Source organism: Mya arenaria, chromosome 17 (genome assembly GCF_026914265.1).
Source record: "Mya arenaria isolate MELC-2E11 chromosome 17, ASM2691426v1".
NCBI lineage: Eukaryota > Metazoa > Mollusca > Bivalvia > Myida > Myidae > Mya > Mya arenaria.
In genome coordinates, this window is record NC_069138.1 from 34382093 (window position 1) to 34397450 (window position 15358).

Below are 15358 nucleotides of genomic sequence, written 5' to 3' on the forward strand. Positions count from 1 at the left end.
TATTGATCATCATATTTATTGATAACATACTTCACCACAATACACCGGATCACTGTCCAGAGTAATCACATTGGATTGTGCACTCATATATTGTTATAAAATGTCAATTCTTAAAATAGGGCAGTTGTGCAGCACTGGTGCTAACGATAATAAACCAGTAAATGCCTACAGGGGATTGCCCTTCAGAAATGGATTGCATTGACATTTAAATATCACTGGAACAATGTTTGGATGTGATCAGCAATTAATATACCATGAACGTCAAGTTCTGTAGCCGACATGTAAATTTCCATCTGTTTGGCTATGACATTGAAGCAACTTGGATGGATCATGTTTTCTGCACGCCGCCATGATAAACATTAATTATATACCAACTCTTTTTTAAAATCCCTTAAGCGTAGAAGATGTAGATGGGGCACGTCGATTTGCTATCTGACCAAGACCGACAAGTTTGGAAATTATCGTGCTTCAAACGACGATATGTTTGTTTTTCCCTGGTCTGTGGGCGGAGCTACGCTGGTGCGCGCGCAGACCGGCCAGCTGGGAGTACGAACTTCGGCACGTGACGCACGTGTATGGCTTCTCACCTGAAATTGTAAAATTCATTGAATATCAAATACGTAGTAAAACTAACGTAGCTTCCATCAGTGCTTACGTGTAATGGTCAGAAGAAAAGCTCACATTGCAAGGTTGGTTGTGTTCGAAATTTGTCAGATGGAAGAATTGTTAATCCTAATTATTCCTAGTCAGATACAACCATTTTTACGACTACCTATTTCTTTTCTGAGGCATGTGTAAGTTAAAGTATATTTTATAACAAATCTAAATGTTTTCTTTGAGTTTACCTGTATGTAGTCTAATGTGATTTCTGAGCGTTGAAGACTGACTGAACTTGCGCGCGCAGTACTTGCACGTGAACGGCCGCTCGTGCGTGTGAATGCGCATGTGCGAGCGCAGGTTGCTACGGGAGTTGAAGCCTCGTTTGCACACGACACAGAGCCACCTGGCGCACGACTTCCGGTCTGTGTCGAGTATTTGATTGACTTCCTGTGTGGCTGTAACGGGAAACATTTTATTTAAAAATACAGTGTCTAACGGTTTGCAAACCCAACATACTGACATCAAATGCCTAGTTTAAAACATATCTGACATGTCCATTTTCTCAAAACTTCTTAAGTCCTTTATAACAGGATGAAGCTCATCTCACTATTTTTGTTGTTCTATAAAATGTGTTATATTAACTTTTTCAAGAATTTTTAGAAATTATGTAGGAAATATCTTTATGATTATCAGAATAAACCATTTTTCATTTACCAGAATCAATTTTCAGTATGTATTTTGGCTTATTGAAATAAGCTATTTAAACCTGTTAAGCTTAAGAAGTTTCGAGAAATTTGGGGCAAGTTTATTATCCCGATCATAAATTAGGCAATTGGACCGCTACGTAGCCTTAAGCTTTTTTATATCGGCACCAAGACAAAGATGGAGATGCAATAAAATAAAACTCAAGTAGGTTGTGAAATTATACAAACCAACTACATGTAACATGAAATTTCAAATTTTCGTTAAGCTTCTAAGCTTTTATATTTCCAACGTAAGTTATAGAATATAATATTTACTCAGACTGGTTTAAATACAAGTACATCTAGCTAACGCGGTAATGGGGGGATCCCCTTTAAACGGGCAACTTGCGATCCGAGCATTTTCGTTTTGATGACAACTCACTTGATTGGACAGTGCCTCGATGACTCGGATGTTCATCTGCCGCCATCTGGTCTGGATTCCGTGTGACAGGAAGTCCCATGTACAGTTTGTACGTCCGTCCGTACCATACAAGTAGTTCTTTCCCTCGGGGTATATCCTGCAGAAAAAGGTTGGAAAATAAGTACAATTGTGTTATTTTACTAATCTTAGGTTTTTTTTATTTATCAACGATTGAGAATTAAGTTATCAAAACAAAAATTCAGTACATAACTCTCGTTGGTACGATGTTACGCGAGGTTTGAATATCCTAACGATTATGATGCCCAAACTCAGTCAATGCTCAAAATGTGTTCAGCGAGCACACACAAGAGACTTGCCCCTCTAACCAGTGGACAACATAGAGAAGACCCCGAGACAGCGTTCTATACAGACCAAGTTCACAAAACGGAGCCAGGCCCGGGGGATTGTTTCCCGGCGTGTTCCAAAAGGAGCTAGCTTTCCGATGAATTCAGAGCTCCAAACAGAGCTAGTGTTGCAATAACAGACTGAGCCGTGCTCCAACACAAATGATGTCTTTCATAGAGCCATAACAATACCGATCTTCTCTTCCCTGTTTATACACATTGGTCCCGTAGCTGCGGTAGTTAGTGCGTCGGCAGAAAATGTTCAGCATGTTCAAAAATTATACCAGTACGGTACATTGAGATCAACGGAGAGCCGCCGATCCATTATGGATGTTTTCGAACATAAACGAAGTACTGCCGTTGTAGTCCCGTTGCTCGCTCCGGCAGCGCAATGACAGAAATCTACACCGTCGCATGTCGTTGTTATTTTTTTCGCCGATGTTCTGACGACGTCCTGACGATGTAATACCGATCTTAGCGATGCGTAGCCGTTTTTACCGTTGCGCTGCCGTGCTTGTACCAACCCCCGAAAATCGCCAACTTTGTGCTCTGGTTTAGCCCCAGTGAGTCAAAAAAAGTTATGTATGACAGGTCCTTTACCTTGGTGGCCCGGTAGAAGATGCTAACGCCGACCTGTACCGCCTCCACGTTCTGCTCGTGCTCACCACGTGCACACTGCATGTGCGTCAGCCAGTTGGCAGGGCAACCAACTGCTGTAAGGTATGCCAGGACGCTGCCGTCACTGTTTAATATCTGTAGTAAGAACGAAATATAAATTCAGTGATAAAGATGTAGTTGATGCGAAAGTTGTTTGAAAACTCAGATTTAACTACTAGTAAATTAGTATTATTCTAATCTTGGTGACAAGACGAAGTAGGCGAATTGTTTGCTTCTTTTGAAATAAAAACTAACAATATCAGAAGACTGTGGTCGTGAAAGGTTTGATCTCAAATCGTCTTATCTAAATCCGCTTAAACATCTAAATCCGCTTTAACAATGTTATATTTAAAAACCGCCATGATTCGCCTTACCTCCCATGCTTCCGTATACGTCTCCCGTCCGCCCCCGCCCCAAGGAGACACGTAGACACCCGGAAACGGCCCCATCTCTGTCCCCCTCTTGATGATCCCCGTGCTGTAGACGCCTACATCGGCGCCGGGAACCGTGCTAGGAAGGATTGCCACCTCCGGTGGTGTTGGAATAACTTCGCCTGAAAAATAGGTTAAGAATAAAAGTTGCGATAGAATCAAGCAATCGTATGTAAAAATGTGGATGATGTTTCAACAAATGTTTTCTCTTTAATAGCAACGTTCGCCTTAAAGCTGCACTCTCACAGATAAACCTGTTTTACTACTTTTAATTATTATTTTTTGTCTTGGAAAGAGCACATTTTTGCGTCAATATCTGCAAACCAATGATATACCGGTTGTCGTCAGTGATATTTGAATCGCAAATTACTAGCACTGACTTAAAGTCATAGCCAATTACCCCCCCCCCCTCCCCACACACACATGTGCACACACCACATACACCACGCCCCCACCACCGTAACTACCGTTTTCCTTCACGCAGTTGTTGACGATATATTATTATCATGTCGCCGACGTTGAACAAATTATATCAGGATATATCCAAAAACAAAACACAATTCAAATCCTGGCGGTGTGCGTTATAACGTGCTGAGCGTTTAAAACAGGTAATTTTACCCCCCAGCGACAATGTATCCCGTGATCCTGCAAACGTTTCGCACTGTGGTACGATGAATTGGTCGACCACTCGTACCGACTACTAAGTTTGCCGTCGACGTTGCAGTTAATAAGTAAGAGATTGCTGAAATACCGTATGACGGATATAATGTATTGACGTGTTTTCGTTGGAAGCATTGCACCCGGACGTCGACGGTCAGAAACGGAGCCGGTAGCGTTGTTTCGTCGAACAAGGCGAGATATATTCTAACGGTTGATGTTAAAATGTGTAGCAATAACAGGTTGTGGTAATCCATCTTGCATCTTGCAAAGTCCCAACATTCTGTTTCAATATTCATTTTTTAATCATGGTTTTGCCTACCGTGATTGAAACTATTCAATACTTTCAATGATTTTCTCATTTGTAATCCAAGTACACATGCATTGATACAAAAGTTATAGCCCTAAACTGACCGCCTTGTAAACGTGCTCGGAGCGCGTGTGGAAATGTACCGGTTTCTCCCCATAGGACTTAATAGTCGAATGCGCTCGAAAATTGTAGTCATAATTTGTGTATGACATGAAAACATATAATATATTATGATAAGTTTGCTAAAAATCAAAGTTGTACCTTTTTATAACAGAATAAATTATCAAATTACTTATTGCGTTTTCAAATCTGTAGGTATAATCATTACTTAAGTTTGTTCTGGATACCGACATTCATATGCATATGCAGTGAACTGTTCTTTAGCGCCATAATTATATTATAAGGTATATCAAGAATATAGATATAAAGTAGAGTACCTGTGTTATTTTGTTTGTTGTACATAAAATCGAATTCCCTCTCAATTTTCCCGTGGAGAAACATATCCAGTACTTCCGCTTTTATTTCATGCACCATGCTAAATAGGCAATATTTTCCAGTGACTTAAATATGATCTCCTTATAACAACAAAATATAAATGTTAATAATACACTAAACAAATAATTTATCTTAATATAACTTAATTTGTTATCATTATTTTAAATTATATGAGAGGCTATTTTATTGAACTGCGCACTAACATTGTTTAAAATATAGTGATTTAATTCATTATAAAATTGGCTAATAAATGTCGTATGAAACCCAGAATGCCGTGAGCAAAGCCAATCAGATGGCTAATAGTTGTCAAATTTCTCGTGCGTGTATTAAAAGCGAACGGCTGGACCAGCATCCTCTGCTAATGTAGAGAGCGTGAAAAGTGTTTTACAGAGAAGAATGAGACAATATAATAAATGACCACAGAATGCAATATGAGAAAACGAATGTTTTAAGGGCGCAAGATTAAACAAAGACATTAACACTCTTGAATGAACTATATGCGGGTTCTTTGAGCGAATTTTTAATGTTACCCGCAGATTTTCGTGTAAAAGCAATACCAGATTGTAAAAGAACACTTCGCTCGCCATGGTAACACTTTCCCACAAATTCATAGTTTTTTAACGCGATTTTTTCCTCCATCAAAAAAGAAATGAATCAATTTTACAAGTATATATAATATAGCACGTGGTAAATGGAAAAAAAACGTGATGATGTCGACACAATCATTCGAGATTTTATTTGTATAAATAATTTGTATAAAAGCTATCGCTATGTTACATTCATGAAACTTTGTGCAATAGCAAATTTACCGTTTTACTGCACTTTTATCTGTACGTGCATAATGGCTCAATTTCACTCATCAAAATGTCGAAAACAGTAATTCAGTCCCTTTGAAATGTACTCTAATCAAACAATGTTGCTAGGCTGATCACCGAGACGCTTGATTATGGAAAGTATAGGAAGAAAATATTAAATTTCAAGCGTCTGGATCTGTATATTAATCCAGAGTGTGTAATATGTAAACTTTCCTTTTTTGTACTTTGAACCGTACTTACAAGTGAACTTTACATTGTTTGAACTTTGCTTATTGTAGATAACACTCGTCTACACATGTCAGACGTGTTTAGTGTCGCTAGATCAATACGGGCGACCATAGACGGATGTTTCAACATGCTTGTGTTGAAACTGGTTTCGTTTTTCCTGCTTGGAGTTTTCTTTAGTTATTACCTGGGTTTGTCATGTACATTGACAACTCTTGCAGTGTTTGTTGTTTATGTTGCCACTGGAGGCTGGACATTTGTGAAAGCAGTCGTTCATACACTTCCTCGTGACTTGAGGTGAATTGTAATTTAAGTATTACTGGTTTGAGAGCAGTATCTGGCAGGGTTTTAAAGACTCACTAGAAAAAGTATTGACTGAAATATTACTTTTTTAGAAACACATACTAGGGGTCAAAGGTGACAATTGTTTATTAGAAAATCTTGTGACAATGGCCAGATACTGCTTCCGGCCGGATACTGCTTTCCAACCTTTATACAAGATATAAATACAGCTGTTCGGCAGTTAGTCTAAAATAATAGACGTGTTATATGGGATTCTTCCAATCCCTAACGTCTAAACGGGAATGTGCAAAAAACGGGGGTGTTTTAAAAATATTGAAATTGTTTTAAGTGAAGTATTTTATGGTTGAAATTGATTATAAAGAGTTATATTCATATTTTACCACTTAAGTGAAATGTTATTTTGCACTAAACAAGCATTTAATGCATTAAAACAAGTTGTTTACCTTTCCAATAAAACAAAATTTGACTGACACAGACAACAATTATGCACAGGGGAACAACTCGATACAATCGTAATAGCTCGGCCTCCTCCGACAAAGCTTCGAGATCGACCTCGTTATACAATCGTAACAACTCGGCCATGGCCGAAATGTTCCATTCATGTATATATCGTTATGTTTTGACAGAATGAAATGAAAAAAACCCGTCAAACTCGTAATTATAGGTTGGATATTTATTTTTTTGTGTACGGAACTAATATAAAATAACATTATTTGGTAATATTTCTTGTTTTTATGATATTTTATAGACGCTATATGCTTTAACCCGGAATCCTGATCGGAACTACTACCCACTTTTGATACTAAACAATTTGTATGTGAAGGATTTGCCATATCAAAAATCTAAAAAAAATCTGTCAAAGTACAATTATTTGGACTATTGGGCAGTAATCTGTTATTTGATTGCAAAGAAATAAGATGTTTTCATGCCAAGTCTGGGCTGTATGCACTTTTAAGTTAATGGGTTTACAATATACAGCAGCTTTTATATTGTCTTTTATGCATTTAAGAGGAATTTTAGTTTAAGAATTCTTTTTCTCAATCCTTGATCTTAGAACTACTCAGAGATATTAAAGCTGCACTCTCACAGATTGAACGTTTTGACATTATTTAATTTTTTTTGTCTTGGAACGAGCCAATTTTTGTGAAAATCCATGGAAACCGGTTATATAAGACTGCTGAAAAAAAATAGATCGCAGATTTTTATATTTAAGTTTAAAAAATGATGTTTTAGGCATTTTTCTTAAACCGTTTGTAATGGTTTAAGCCATAAAACATTAATTTTCGAACGGAAATATGATAATCTATGATTTGATTATTTGTCAGCAAACTTATATCATTGGTTTGCAGATATTAATGCAAAAATTTGTTCTTTCCAAGACAAAAAATAAAGAAGTTGTAAAAATGGTTTATCTGTGAGAGCTTTAAGGGCTACTTAACTAAGAACTATTAGGAGATACTTAAAAACGCAATGAAATATTATTAATGTATTAAAAGGAAGAATATAATTATGACAATAATTTGAATTTAAATAGAAATCTGAATGTATTTGTGTATTAATAGAAAAATGTTCATGAGAATCTTTTGATGACAGGTTATCATGTCAGGTTGTTCTTAGATACACTTCTTATTGAAGAACTCTTAAATGTTATTAGTAGCTCTTAGTAGTTCTAAGTATTTCTATGTAGTTTTTAGTAGCTCATAAGCTTAAGCAGGACCCTATTTTATTATAGTTTCAATATATAAAATGGCCTCCCAACACTGTGCAATGTTATGAATGTATGACATAGACAAAAACATGTATTAACCATGTATGGATTTAGCTGTTTATGAAATTCCCAGGCTATAATGCAATACATACCATTTATGCTAATATTTCAGGGCTCTTAAAGTCTTACTGACATTAAAATGGGCAGTGAAAAAGTACAATCAGTCAGGGATGAGCATCCCGAAACTGTTCCAAGAAACAGTCAGGAAGTATCCCAGTAAGACTTGCTTCATTTATGAAAACAAGACATGGACCTTTCAGGTTTGTTATAATTTCATTTATTTTTTTTGCAATTTGTTATAAAAAGGATGATCAACATTACATAAATTATAAAAATTGTCTCTCTTCAGCTTAATCTATATCACTTTGTTGACTTATATGGTATTGGTATAATGTGTTTCCTATTTCTGGACTAATAGCATAAATGTAAATGTACTTTAATTTCACCAGAGATTTATTAATATCAATAATACCAGCTGTTTGGATAATTTCACTATAAGCACCATATTTGTTGAGCGTACACAAAATCAGAATTCCACATATTCAGGCTTTTTTAAGTGTAAGATAATATAAAAATATAGAATGAATATACTGACTTTGTTAAAATTTCAACAGGAGGTGGATTTAATCACAAACGCCATTGGCAATTTCTTCAATGAAGCTGGACTGGGTAAGGGAAGTGTGGTTGCCTTGGTGATGGAGAACCGACCTGAACTTGTGTTTTATTGGCTCGGGCTTGGAAAGATTGGTGCCATCGGGGCTCTGATAAATTTCAACCTCAGAGAGAAATCCCTGCTCCATTGTATACAGGCAGCTCAAGCACAAGGCATTGTCTTCTCCGAGGAAATGACACCTGGTTTGCCATTTATATAACTTTTCAAGAATCAAGAGTAAAATCAAACATTGAAACATATTAATCCCATTTGCATATAGCGTAAATCTTACTACATGTGTTTAAAATATTATAATAATTTAATTATGGTATTTCATTCAAGATTTCCAAATAGATTATTAAATAATTATAGTTGATTTTTTAATTTCATTGTTTCATATAATTCTCAAGTTTAATAGCTTTTCTGGATGTCTTGTTTATGTAAATGTTAGAACATACATGTAAGAAGTAAAATCATAATGATTAATCCAAGTTAAACCAGCAGAGCAAGTCCGGATCCTCCATAATCAATTAAATTTTACTTCATCTTGATCTATAGAAGTGATTAAATTTAGGCCTATTCACTGCTAAATTCAAGTCAGATTTGATTATTTCATGTCATGCTACAATTAATTCAGTCTACTTGCATTTTTTACCATAATTCATTTATACAAGTGAATTTTAAAAAAAACAACCACAGTAATATTTAGTTTTTCTGAGAATTCTATTTGTGGTATTATCCTATTTATTAAAAGAAAATAATTAATAAGCAAACATGTATTGTAGTTTATCTTACCACAGGGATAGAACAGTAAGAAAATAATGCATGTACATGTGTATCTTAATTACATTTTAGCATGTGAGAAGAAATACTATGTTTAGTCCCTGTATCTATTACATGTTTTTCCAGTGGTCGGATCAGAGGTTGGAATGCCAAAATTTGATTTGATTTTAATCTCACCACTTATATTTTCTTTCTTCAGCAATAGCGGAGATTTCTCAGGACATCCCCAAGTCATGTCTAATGTACTACATGAGCAGTGTGGCCTGTCCCATCCCCGGGGTTATCAGTCTGGATCCACTCCTCGAGAAGAGCCCCACTTACAAACCACCTGAGCCCCTAACCAAGTTCACAGGTACAGGAAAAGTTTGTCTCAATCTTTAAATTGCTTATAAAAACTTTGTAAGCCATTGAATTCAGACGCTCATATTAGGTTATCACGGCACTGCCAGGGGAGAGGCTTTTAAACTTCAAATACGGTATTGTTTTCAAAATCAGAATTGCAATCTGCAGCAGGAAGGCTTGTCAAATGGTCAACTTTGGAATAAAAACTTTAAATGTGTTATCCAGGTGACTATGTCGTTGCTGTAAGAATTCCACCTATCAGGAATCAACCACTATCTGTTGTCACCATTTAATTATGCCCGCCTGATTAACATGGATATGATTGTAATTTAGCCGCTCCAATAGCCAACAAGAGCTCAGTAGGAATGGGGTAGAACACCATGGAGCTCCGTAGAAAGCCAAGGTTGCCTTGAGAACACCATGACATGGCCATTTAAGTGAAAAATATGATACGGAACTCTTTGAAATTAAAGAACACTAACACTGTGCAATGGCAGTGGCAACATTGCTAGGTGTGACGGGCTATATAATTATAGAAGATCACATGTATACCTACAAGAAGAAATTGCTAATTGAATTACTTTGTTCTATAACTTCACTCATAGGTTTTTTTACCTATAACTCAGTATATCTTTTATTGCAGTTATTGATAAAAAAAACACGAAAAACTCATAACAGTGTTACATTGTAACTTTTATATAGGAGTATGCTGGACTACCATTGGTGGTTACTTACAAATGTTAGGAATTCTCATCAAAATCAAGGAATCCAGCATTTTAAGATAAATTAAATGTCAAACTGAAAGCAATCGTTACTGTATTAGCTTTCTTTTGTTAAAACTTTTATTATTAAGTTTAGTTGGAGATTCCAAAAACTGACAAGAATACTTACACATCCAAAATAGCATTTATTGTTACTGTCAGCTGTGGCATAAACTAGGCGTTTGACCTACGCCCAACCTAAACCAAAAATATGAGTCCTTGGGTAATGATAATGAACAGTCTCGGGTCGGACTCTAGACTCGGACTCAGAAAATCACTTTACAAAGGATTATCTTAATTCCATTTGTTTAAAAAAATAAAAGTCAATAAAAATGTGATAATGAATTATAATAAAATTAAGCAAATGTCATAATCAAAACTCAATTAGAAAGAAAGTTAAAATGAAATGAATCTTTTGGTATGGCCATTTGAGTCTGAACTCAGACTTGAGACTGTATGTTAAATCATTGCCCCAGGTCCAAGTAAGTTTATTTCTTCAATGTACGAATTTTGGTACACAATTTACAGTCTTTTGATTCATCTTTTTTTTATCGTTTTCTCCTCGATTGATTGAGTTTGTGAAATGTTTTTTTTGCCTATTCTATTGTGGGGTTTAGTTATTTCATCACTGATTCCCTGTAGCCATGAGTTTTGGTAGAGTAAGTGCCTTAATTGCATAAAAGCTCATTTTGTTAAGTGTTTTCGTTCTTCCCAAATTGGACGTTTTTACAGCAAGCAATTAAAATAGCGGAGCACAATTTTATGGGAAATGGTTTTTGAAAATACAGTAATACAGTACCTGAGCTGTTTCAAATTTAGGGTATATTGGTAACGCTTTGTGCAGCGAAGCGGAATTACAGCTACATCAGCGCAAATAAATTACAAATGAATTTGATGCATCGACCTCAATACATCACCATATCCCCTGATGGTTGCTGAATTAATTTTGAAGTTTTCCGCGTCACTTCTTACAAGTATTACCATTTTAAAGCATTTTCCTTTCAAGTTTTGAATGCTGAACACTGCTCAGCTGCTTTAATAAATTAATCTCTTTTTAACCTTACTGGTTCGTTCTAGCCTTCCGTCAGAAATCATGAGTAATCTTTGTACTTTAGATGGTTATGAAGTTTTAATTGTTACCTCTACCAACGAACTTGACATGTTACGAGCTTTCTGATATTTTTTACCCTGCATAATAATTGAGCATCATTCTTAGTAGTTTGTCTGGCTAAACCTCATTTAAACTTAAAATGTGTTCTATAGTCAGGTAAAGATATTTTCTGTACGAAAGAGGTTCTAATGCACTAGTCAATTGTAACCAAGGCCCCCCCAGGTCCGGGGAATAGCGGGGACTTTGACTTTCGGTCCAGCCAACCCGGGCTAAAATCCCTGCCCTGCGGGGACGAACAGATTGTAAAATCCCCACCAAATGCCCATGCACCTTAGAGACCCTAGGTAAGGCCCATTCCCCACTATATTTAAAGCGAAGACAAAACCACCGGATTCACCTGGCACTGCGGGGCCACCTGAAAGGTATAAACATGGCTCATTTTCCCGGCTATCCCCTATATACCCCCGGACCGTGGGGGGGGGGGGCAATGGTTACAATTGACTGGTGCATAATGTGGTCTGTTATTACATTAATGTTTTTTTTCATTGGTTATCACTCTAAAATAAAAAATATTTGTAACAGAGATTAGATGCATATGGGGGACCTGAAACACCTTGAACATGATATATGTTGAGTCAGCCTCCTTGGTTATCATTGAAAAATATGAAGAAACACTGGCATCCAATTGCAGTCCTATTGTTGTACATTAATAAGATGAATGATATTTAGTTTCAACCCATGGTCTATGTCCTTGATTTCACTATATAAGTGTTTAGGCGTTCTTTAGAATGCATTAGATAACATAATAACTAGTGTTAAAAATCTTAGGTTACTATCTTTGGTCTTATACATATTATTTATCTTTTTAACATTTTTATAGATGCAACTAATGCACGCACCTGCAATCTGAGTCATGAATAGATTGATGCAGATATTGTTTCCTGTAATTAAAGCACACAATGACAGACTCAGAGTGGGCCTGACTGGTGTGCTGGTTTTTGTCATACATTATATTTCCTCCAAGTTAATGATATGTTTTCCATAGGTGTCCAATGTCCCTACCCTGTTATCTTGGGGTTGTATTGTGTGATGCACCATACCCTTCATGGGTGGAGGTTGTTTATGTAATAGTGCCAACCTTCAGAGTTGATATAGGTATAGTATGAAAGAAAACATAAATTTTACGTCTTGTGACCATATACATTTCTGTTGCAACGGGTTGAAAGAAAAGGGCTCTAAGTATTTTCGTATTTAATTCTACATAGATCGTTTTTCCTACCAATCATCAGTATATCCAGAAATTTCTATTCATCTAACAGCATGTGGTAGTGACCATATATATTTCTGTTGCAACATGGTGAAAGCGAAAGGGTTTTAAGTATTTTCCTATTTAATTTTACACAAATCGTTTTTCCTACCAATCATGAGTATATCCAGAAGTTTCAATTCATCTAACAGCATGATTGTGGTAGTTTCAAGCTTAGTTGATCAAGTGGAAAAAACAAGATGATGGATTTGATGAGTGAGTCAGTCGGCTTTCTGAAAATGAATTTCGTAACCATAAAATCCCACTTGCAGCTGAGGGTAATGGCCTTATATGATTACTGATTTTATGAACATGTTTACCCAACGCTTTCTTATTTTCGTCATTTTGTCATGGCTGTATAAGTCTCAAGGGCGAATGTTAGACTGGTTTAAAGGAATGTTGTCTTACAATCTTGATAATGTAACAGTCTGGTTTTCTGGCATGTCTCTTGTCAAGTATGTGAGTGTCATGCCAGTTACCTTGTTGTATTCAGGGCTGGATCCAGCATTTTATATTAGAGGGGGCGTAACTTGGGTACACATCTCAGAATAAATGCCGCAAACCCAAAAAAACATGTAGGCGTTAAATGAGATGTGGGTTGTTCGTTCAACCACAAAGGTATTTTTTTAGTCCAAAATGATGTTTTCTGGGTATACATATCCTTTTTTACCATATTGTCAAAAGAAGTTAGCGCGGGAAATTTGTGTGGGCAGGAGGGAAGTGTTCTGGCAGCATTCAGATCCGCTTGTGGTCGATCATACTAGTTTGTCATAGTCAGTGTATTTAGAAACTTTAACCTAGGCCATAACTTACAATCAATTTAAGATATTCATATGCAATTTCTGGGGCACTACTGATTACTGATTTCATAACCCTGGCTTAAATAATTGTTGAATTCTGTCTCAACAGAAAAAAATGGAGTTGCGTCAGTGGTGCTTTTCCTTAAATCTGCACTTAGTGAGTGTGCTATGTGAACACAAAACTGAACATGAACAGATCTTAGGTAAAAAAACGAATATGTTATAAAGCCCCCATCACACTAGGCCAAGTTCCCTCTACGTCCTCCAAAATCTGGCTGGAGGCAGTCAGAACTTGGTCAACGTAGAAAAAACGCAGTTAGACACCGATAAAGACATGTAGGAGTGTGAGCTTACTTTAAACATGTTAAGAAAAACCGCGTAGTGAGGACGTGGTCAAATTAGGATGTAGTAAGAACTTAATAAGAATACATTAAGAACATAGTACAAACTTTGATTGACATAGTGCAAGCGTGGTTCTGGATAGGAAATATTGAATGGTGTTCTCATTGCATTATCTCTAGGTTGTCATTACGTACTTGCTACATCAAAGGAGTTCTCACCACAACCTCTCCACGCTTTTACTACGACTATGGTATGTTTATGCCACATTGTAGACGACCATTTGGTTGTTAGTACATTCTTTCGGTGCTTAACATGTCTTAGACATGTTTGTATCAGGTTCTTACCACGTCCCGTCAGGTTTTGCACAGTGATCATGTATAAATACGGGGTTCAACTCCACTATAACTTCATTTTATACCAACGCTAGATATGAATGAAAAAATAGGCCAGTTATAAATAGAACACTGTAATTCCATCTCGATCACTTGTTGTTACAATCTGGAAGATTGCACCACGCGTTTACCAAGTGCAAATTATCATGTCCTCGTTACCTTCTTATTACTTGAATTTATTTGTAAATGTCATCAAGATGGAACTACCTTGTTCTATTTATAACTGGCAGTAAAACGTGAACAAAATGCATTGGACATGGTGTGCGCATATTAAAAATGCATTGGACGTGGTGCGCACGTGAAAATGCACACAGTAAGAACGTATTTGGAACATGTGAAATGCAGTGGACATGAAGCATTAAGGACATATTATGAACTTGAGTAGGATTTTTTTTAAGAATTTGAACGCGTCCTCACTGCATTAGTCGAAAATGCCAGGACGTAGTGCGGTCTTCATGGTCTTCCTCTAGTGTGATGGGGGTTTAACATAAAAGCATTGATATTTCAAAATTAACACCTGAAAGTGTGATGATTGTAATGTGGTAATTTACTGTGAACTGATTGTGGTAATTTACTGTGAACTGATCGTTGGAAAGTCCACCTGTTGTTCTTGATAGTGATTGATCTTAAAATTGTTTTAATGGAAAGGCTCTACCTCTGCCAATGGGATTGTCTGGTAGATTCACATTCAATGATTTAAAAGAGCTCGTGACATCCAAAAATGCATGGCTTGTATAAAGGCATTTGGCACTGAACACCAGCATTTATATTTTACGTCGAGCTTGCAGACTTAATTGTTAAGAAAACAAATAACACTGATTGCTAACTTTATTAATCAAAAGATTTAACTATATATATCAGCTTTTAGATTTTAGGTTTATTTTAAAAAAAAAATTATTATACCCTCTGGTCATTCAAACCGGATATAATGTCAATTAAGTCTGCACTTTTACTTTAACTGAAAAAGTACTTTAATTTTGAATGTTTAATTTTGTAATTCTATACCAAAACTAGACAAGGTTGATGGTTGTGTTAATTTTTACAAGCGAGCATTTATCTATCTATCTATCAGGTCGTTGAAAATTGGGATGGTTTCTTCT

General features: G+C 36.3%; 2 protein-coding genes across 2 annotated transcripts; one reads left to right on the forward strand and one right to left on the reverse strand.

Annotated features, from left to right (window-relative positions):
• Positions 1-97: 97 nt before the first annotated feature.
• On the reverse strand, positions 98-4110 carry LOC128223411 (PR domain zinc finger protein 12-like). The gene is made up of 7 exons (XM_052932691.1): positions 3948-4110; positions 3140-3318; positions 2709-2861; positions 1793-1861; positions 1655-1673; positions 846-1055; positions 98-587 (listed from the first exon to the last, which is right to left on the reverse strand). The coding sequence occupies exons 1-7, from the start codon at positions 4108-4110 to the stop codon at positions 469-471; spliced, it is 912 nt and encodes a 303-aa protein (XP_052788651.1). The 3' UTR covers positions 98-468.
• Positions 4111-5660: 1550 nt separating this feature from the next.
• On the forward strand, positions 5661-9780 carry LOC128223162 (long-chain fatty acid transport protein 1-like). The gene is made up of 4 exons (XM_052932451.1): positions 5661-5995; positions 7882-8029; positions 8384-8624; positions 9404-9780. Exons 1-4 carry the CDS (start codon positions 5769-5771, stop codon positions 9583-9585), a joined length of 798 nt encoding a protein of 265 aa, XP_052788411.1. The 5' UTR covers positions 5661-5768; the 3' UTR covers positions 9586-9780.
• The last annotated feature ends 5578 nt before the right edge of the window (positions 9781-15358 follow it).

Bases quoted from the DNA above. Each gene is read 5' to 3' on its own strand.
- LOC128223411 (XM_052932691.1), bottom strand. From the start codon at position 4,110: ATGGATTACCACAACCTGTTATTGCTACACATTTTAACATCAACCGTT. The intron at 2,862-3,139 runs GTAAGGCGAATC...TTCTTACTACAG, and splicing joins CGTATACGGAAGCATGGGAG to ATATTAAACAGTGACGGCAG. The intron at 588-845 runs GTAAACTCAAAG...TTACAATTTCAG, and splicing joins TCACATTAGACTACATACAG to GTGAGAAGCCATACACGTGC.
- LOC128223162 (XM_052932451.1), top strand. From the start codon at position 5,769: ATGTCAGACGTGTTTAGTGTCGCTAGATCAATACGGGCGACCATAGAC. The intron at 8,030-8,383 runs GTTTGTTATAAT...AAATTTCAACAG, and splicing joins ACAAGACATGGACCTTTCAG to GAGGTGGATTTAATCACAAA. The intron at 8,625-9,403 runs GTTTGCCATTTA...TTCTTTCTTCAG, and splicing joins CTCCGAGGAAATGACACCTG to CAATAGCGGAGATTTCTCAG.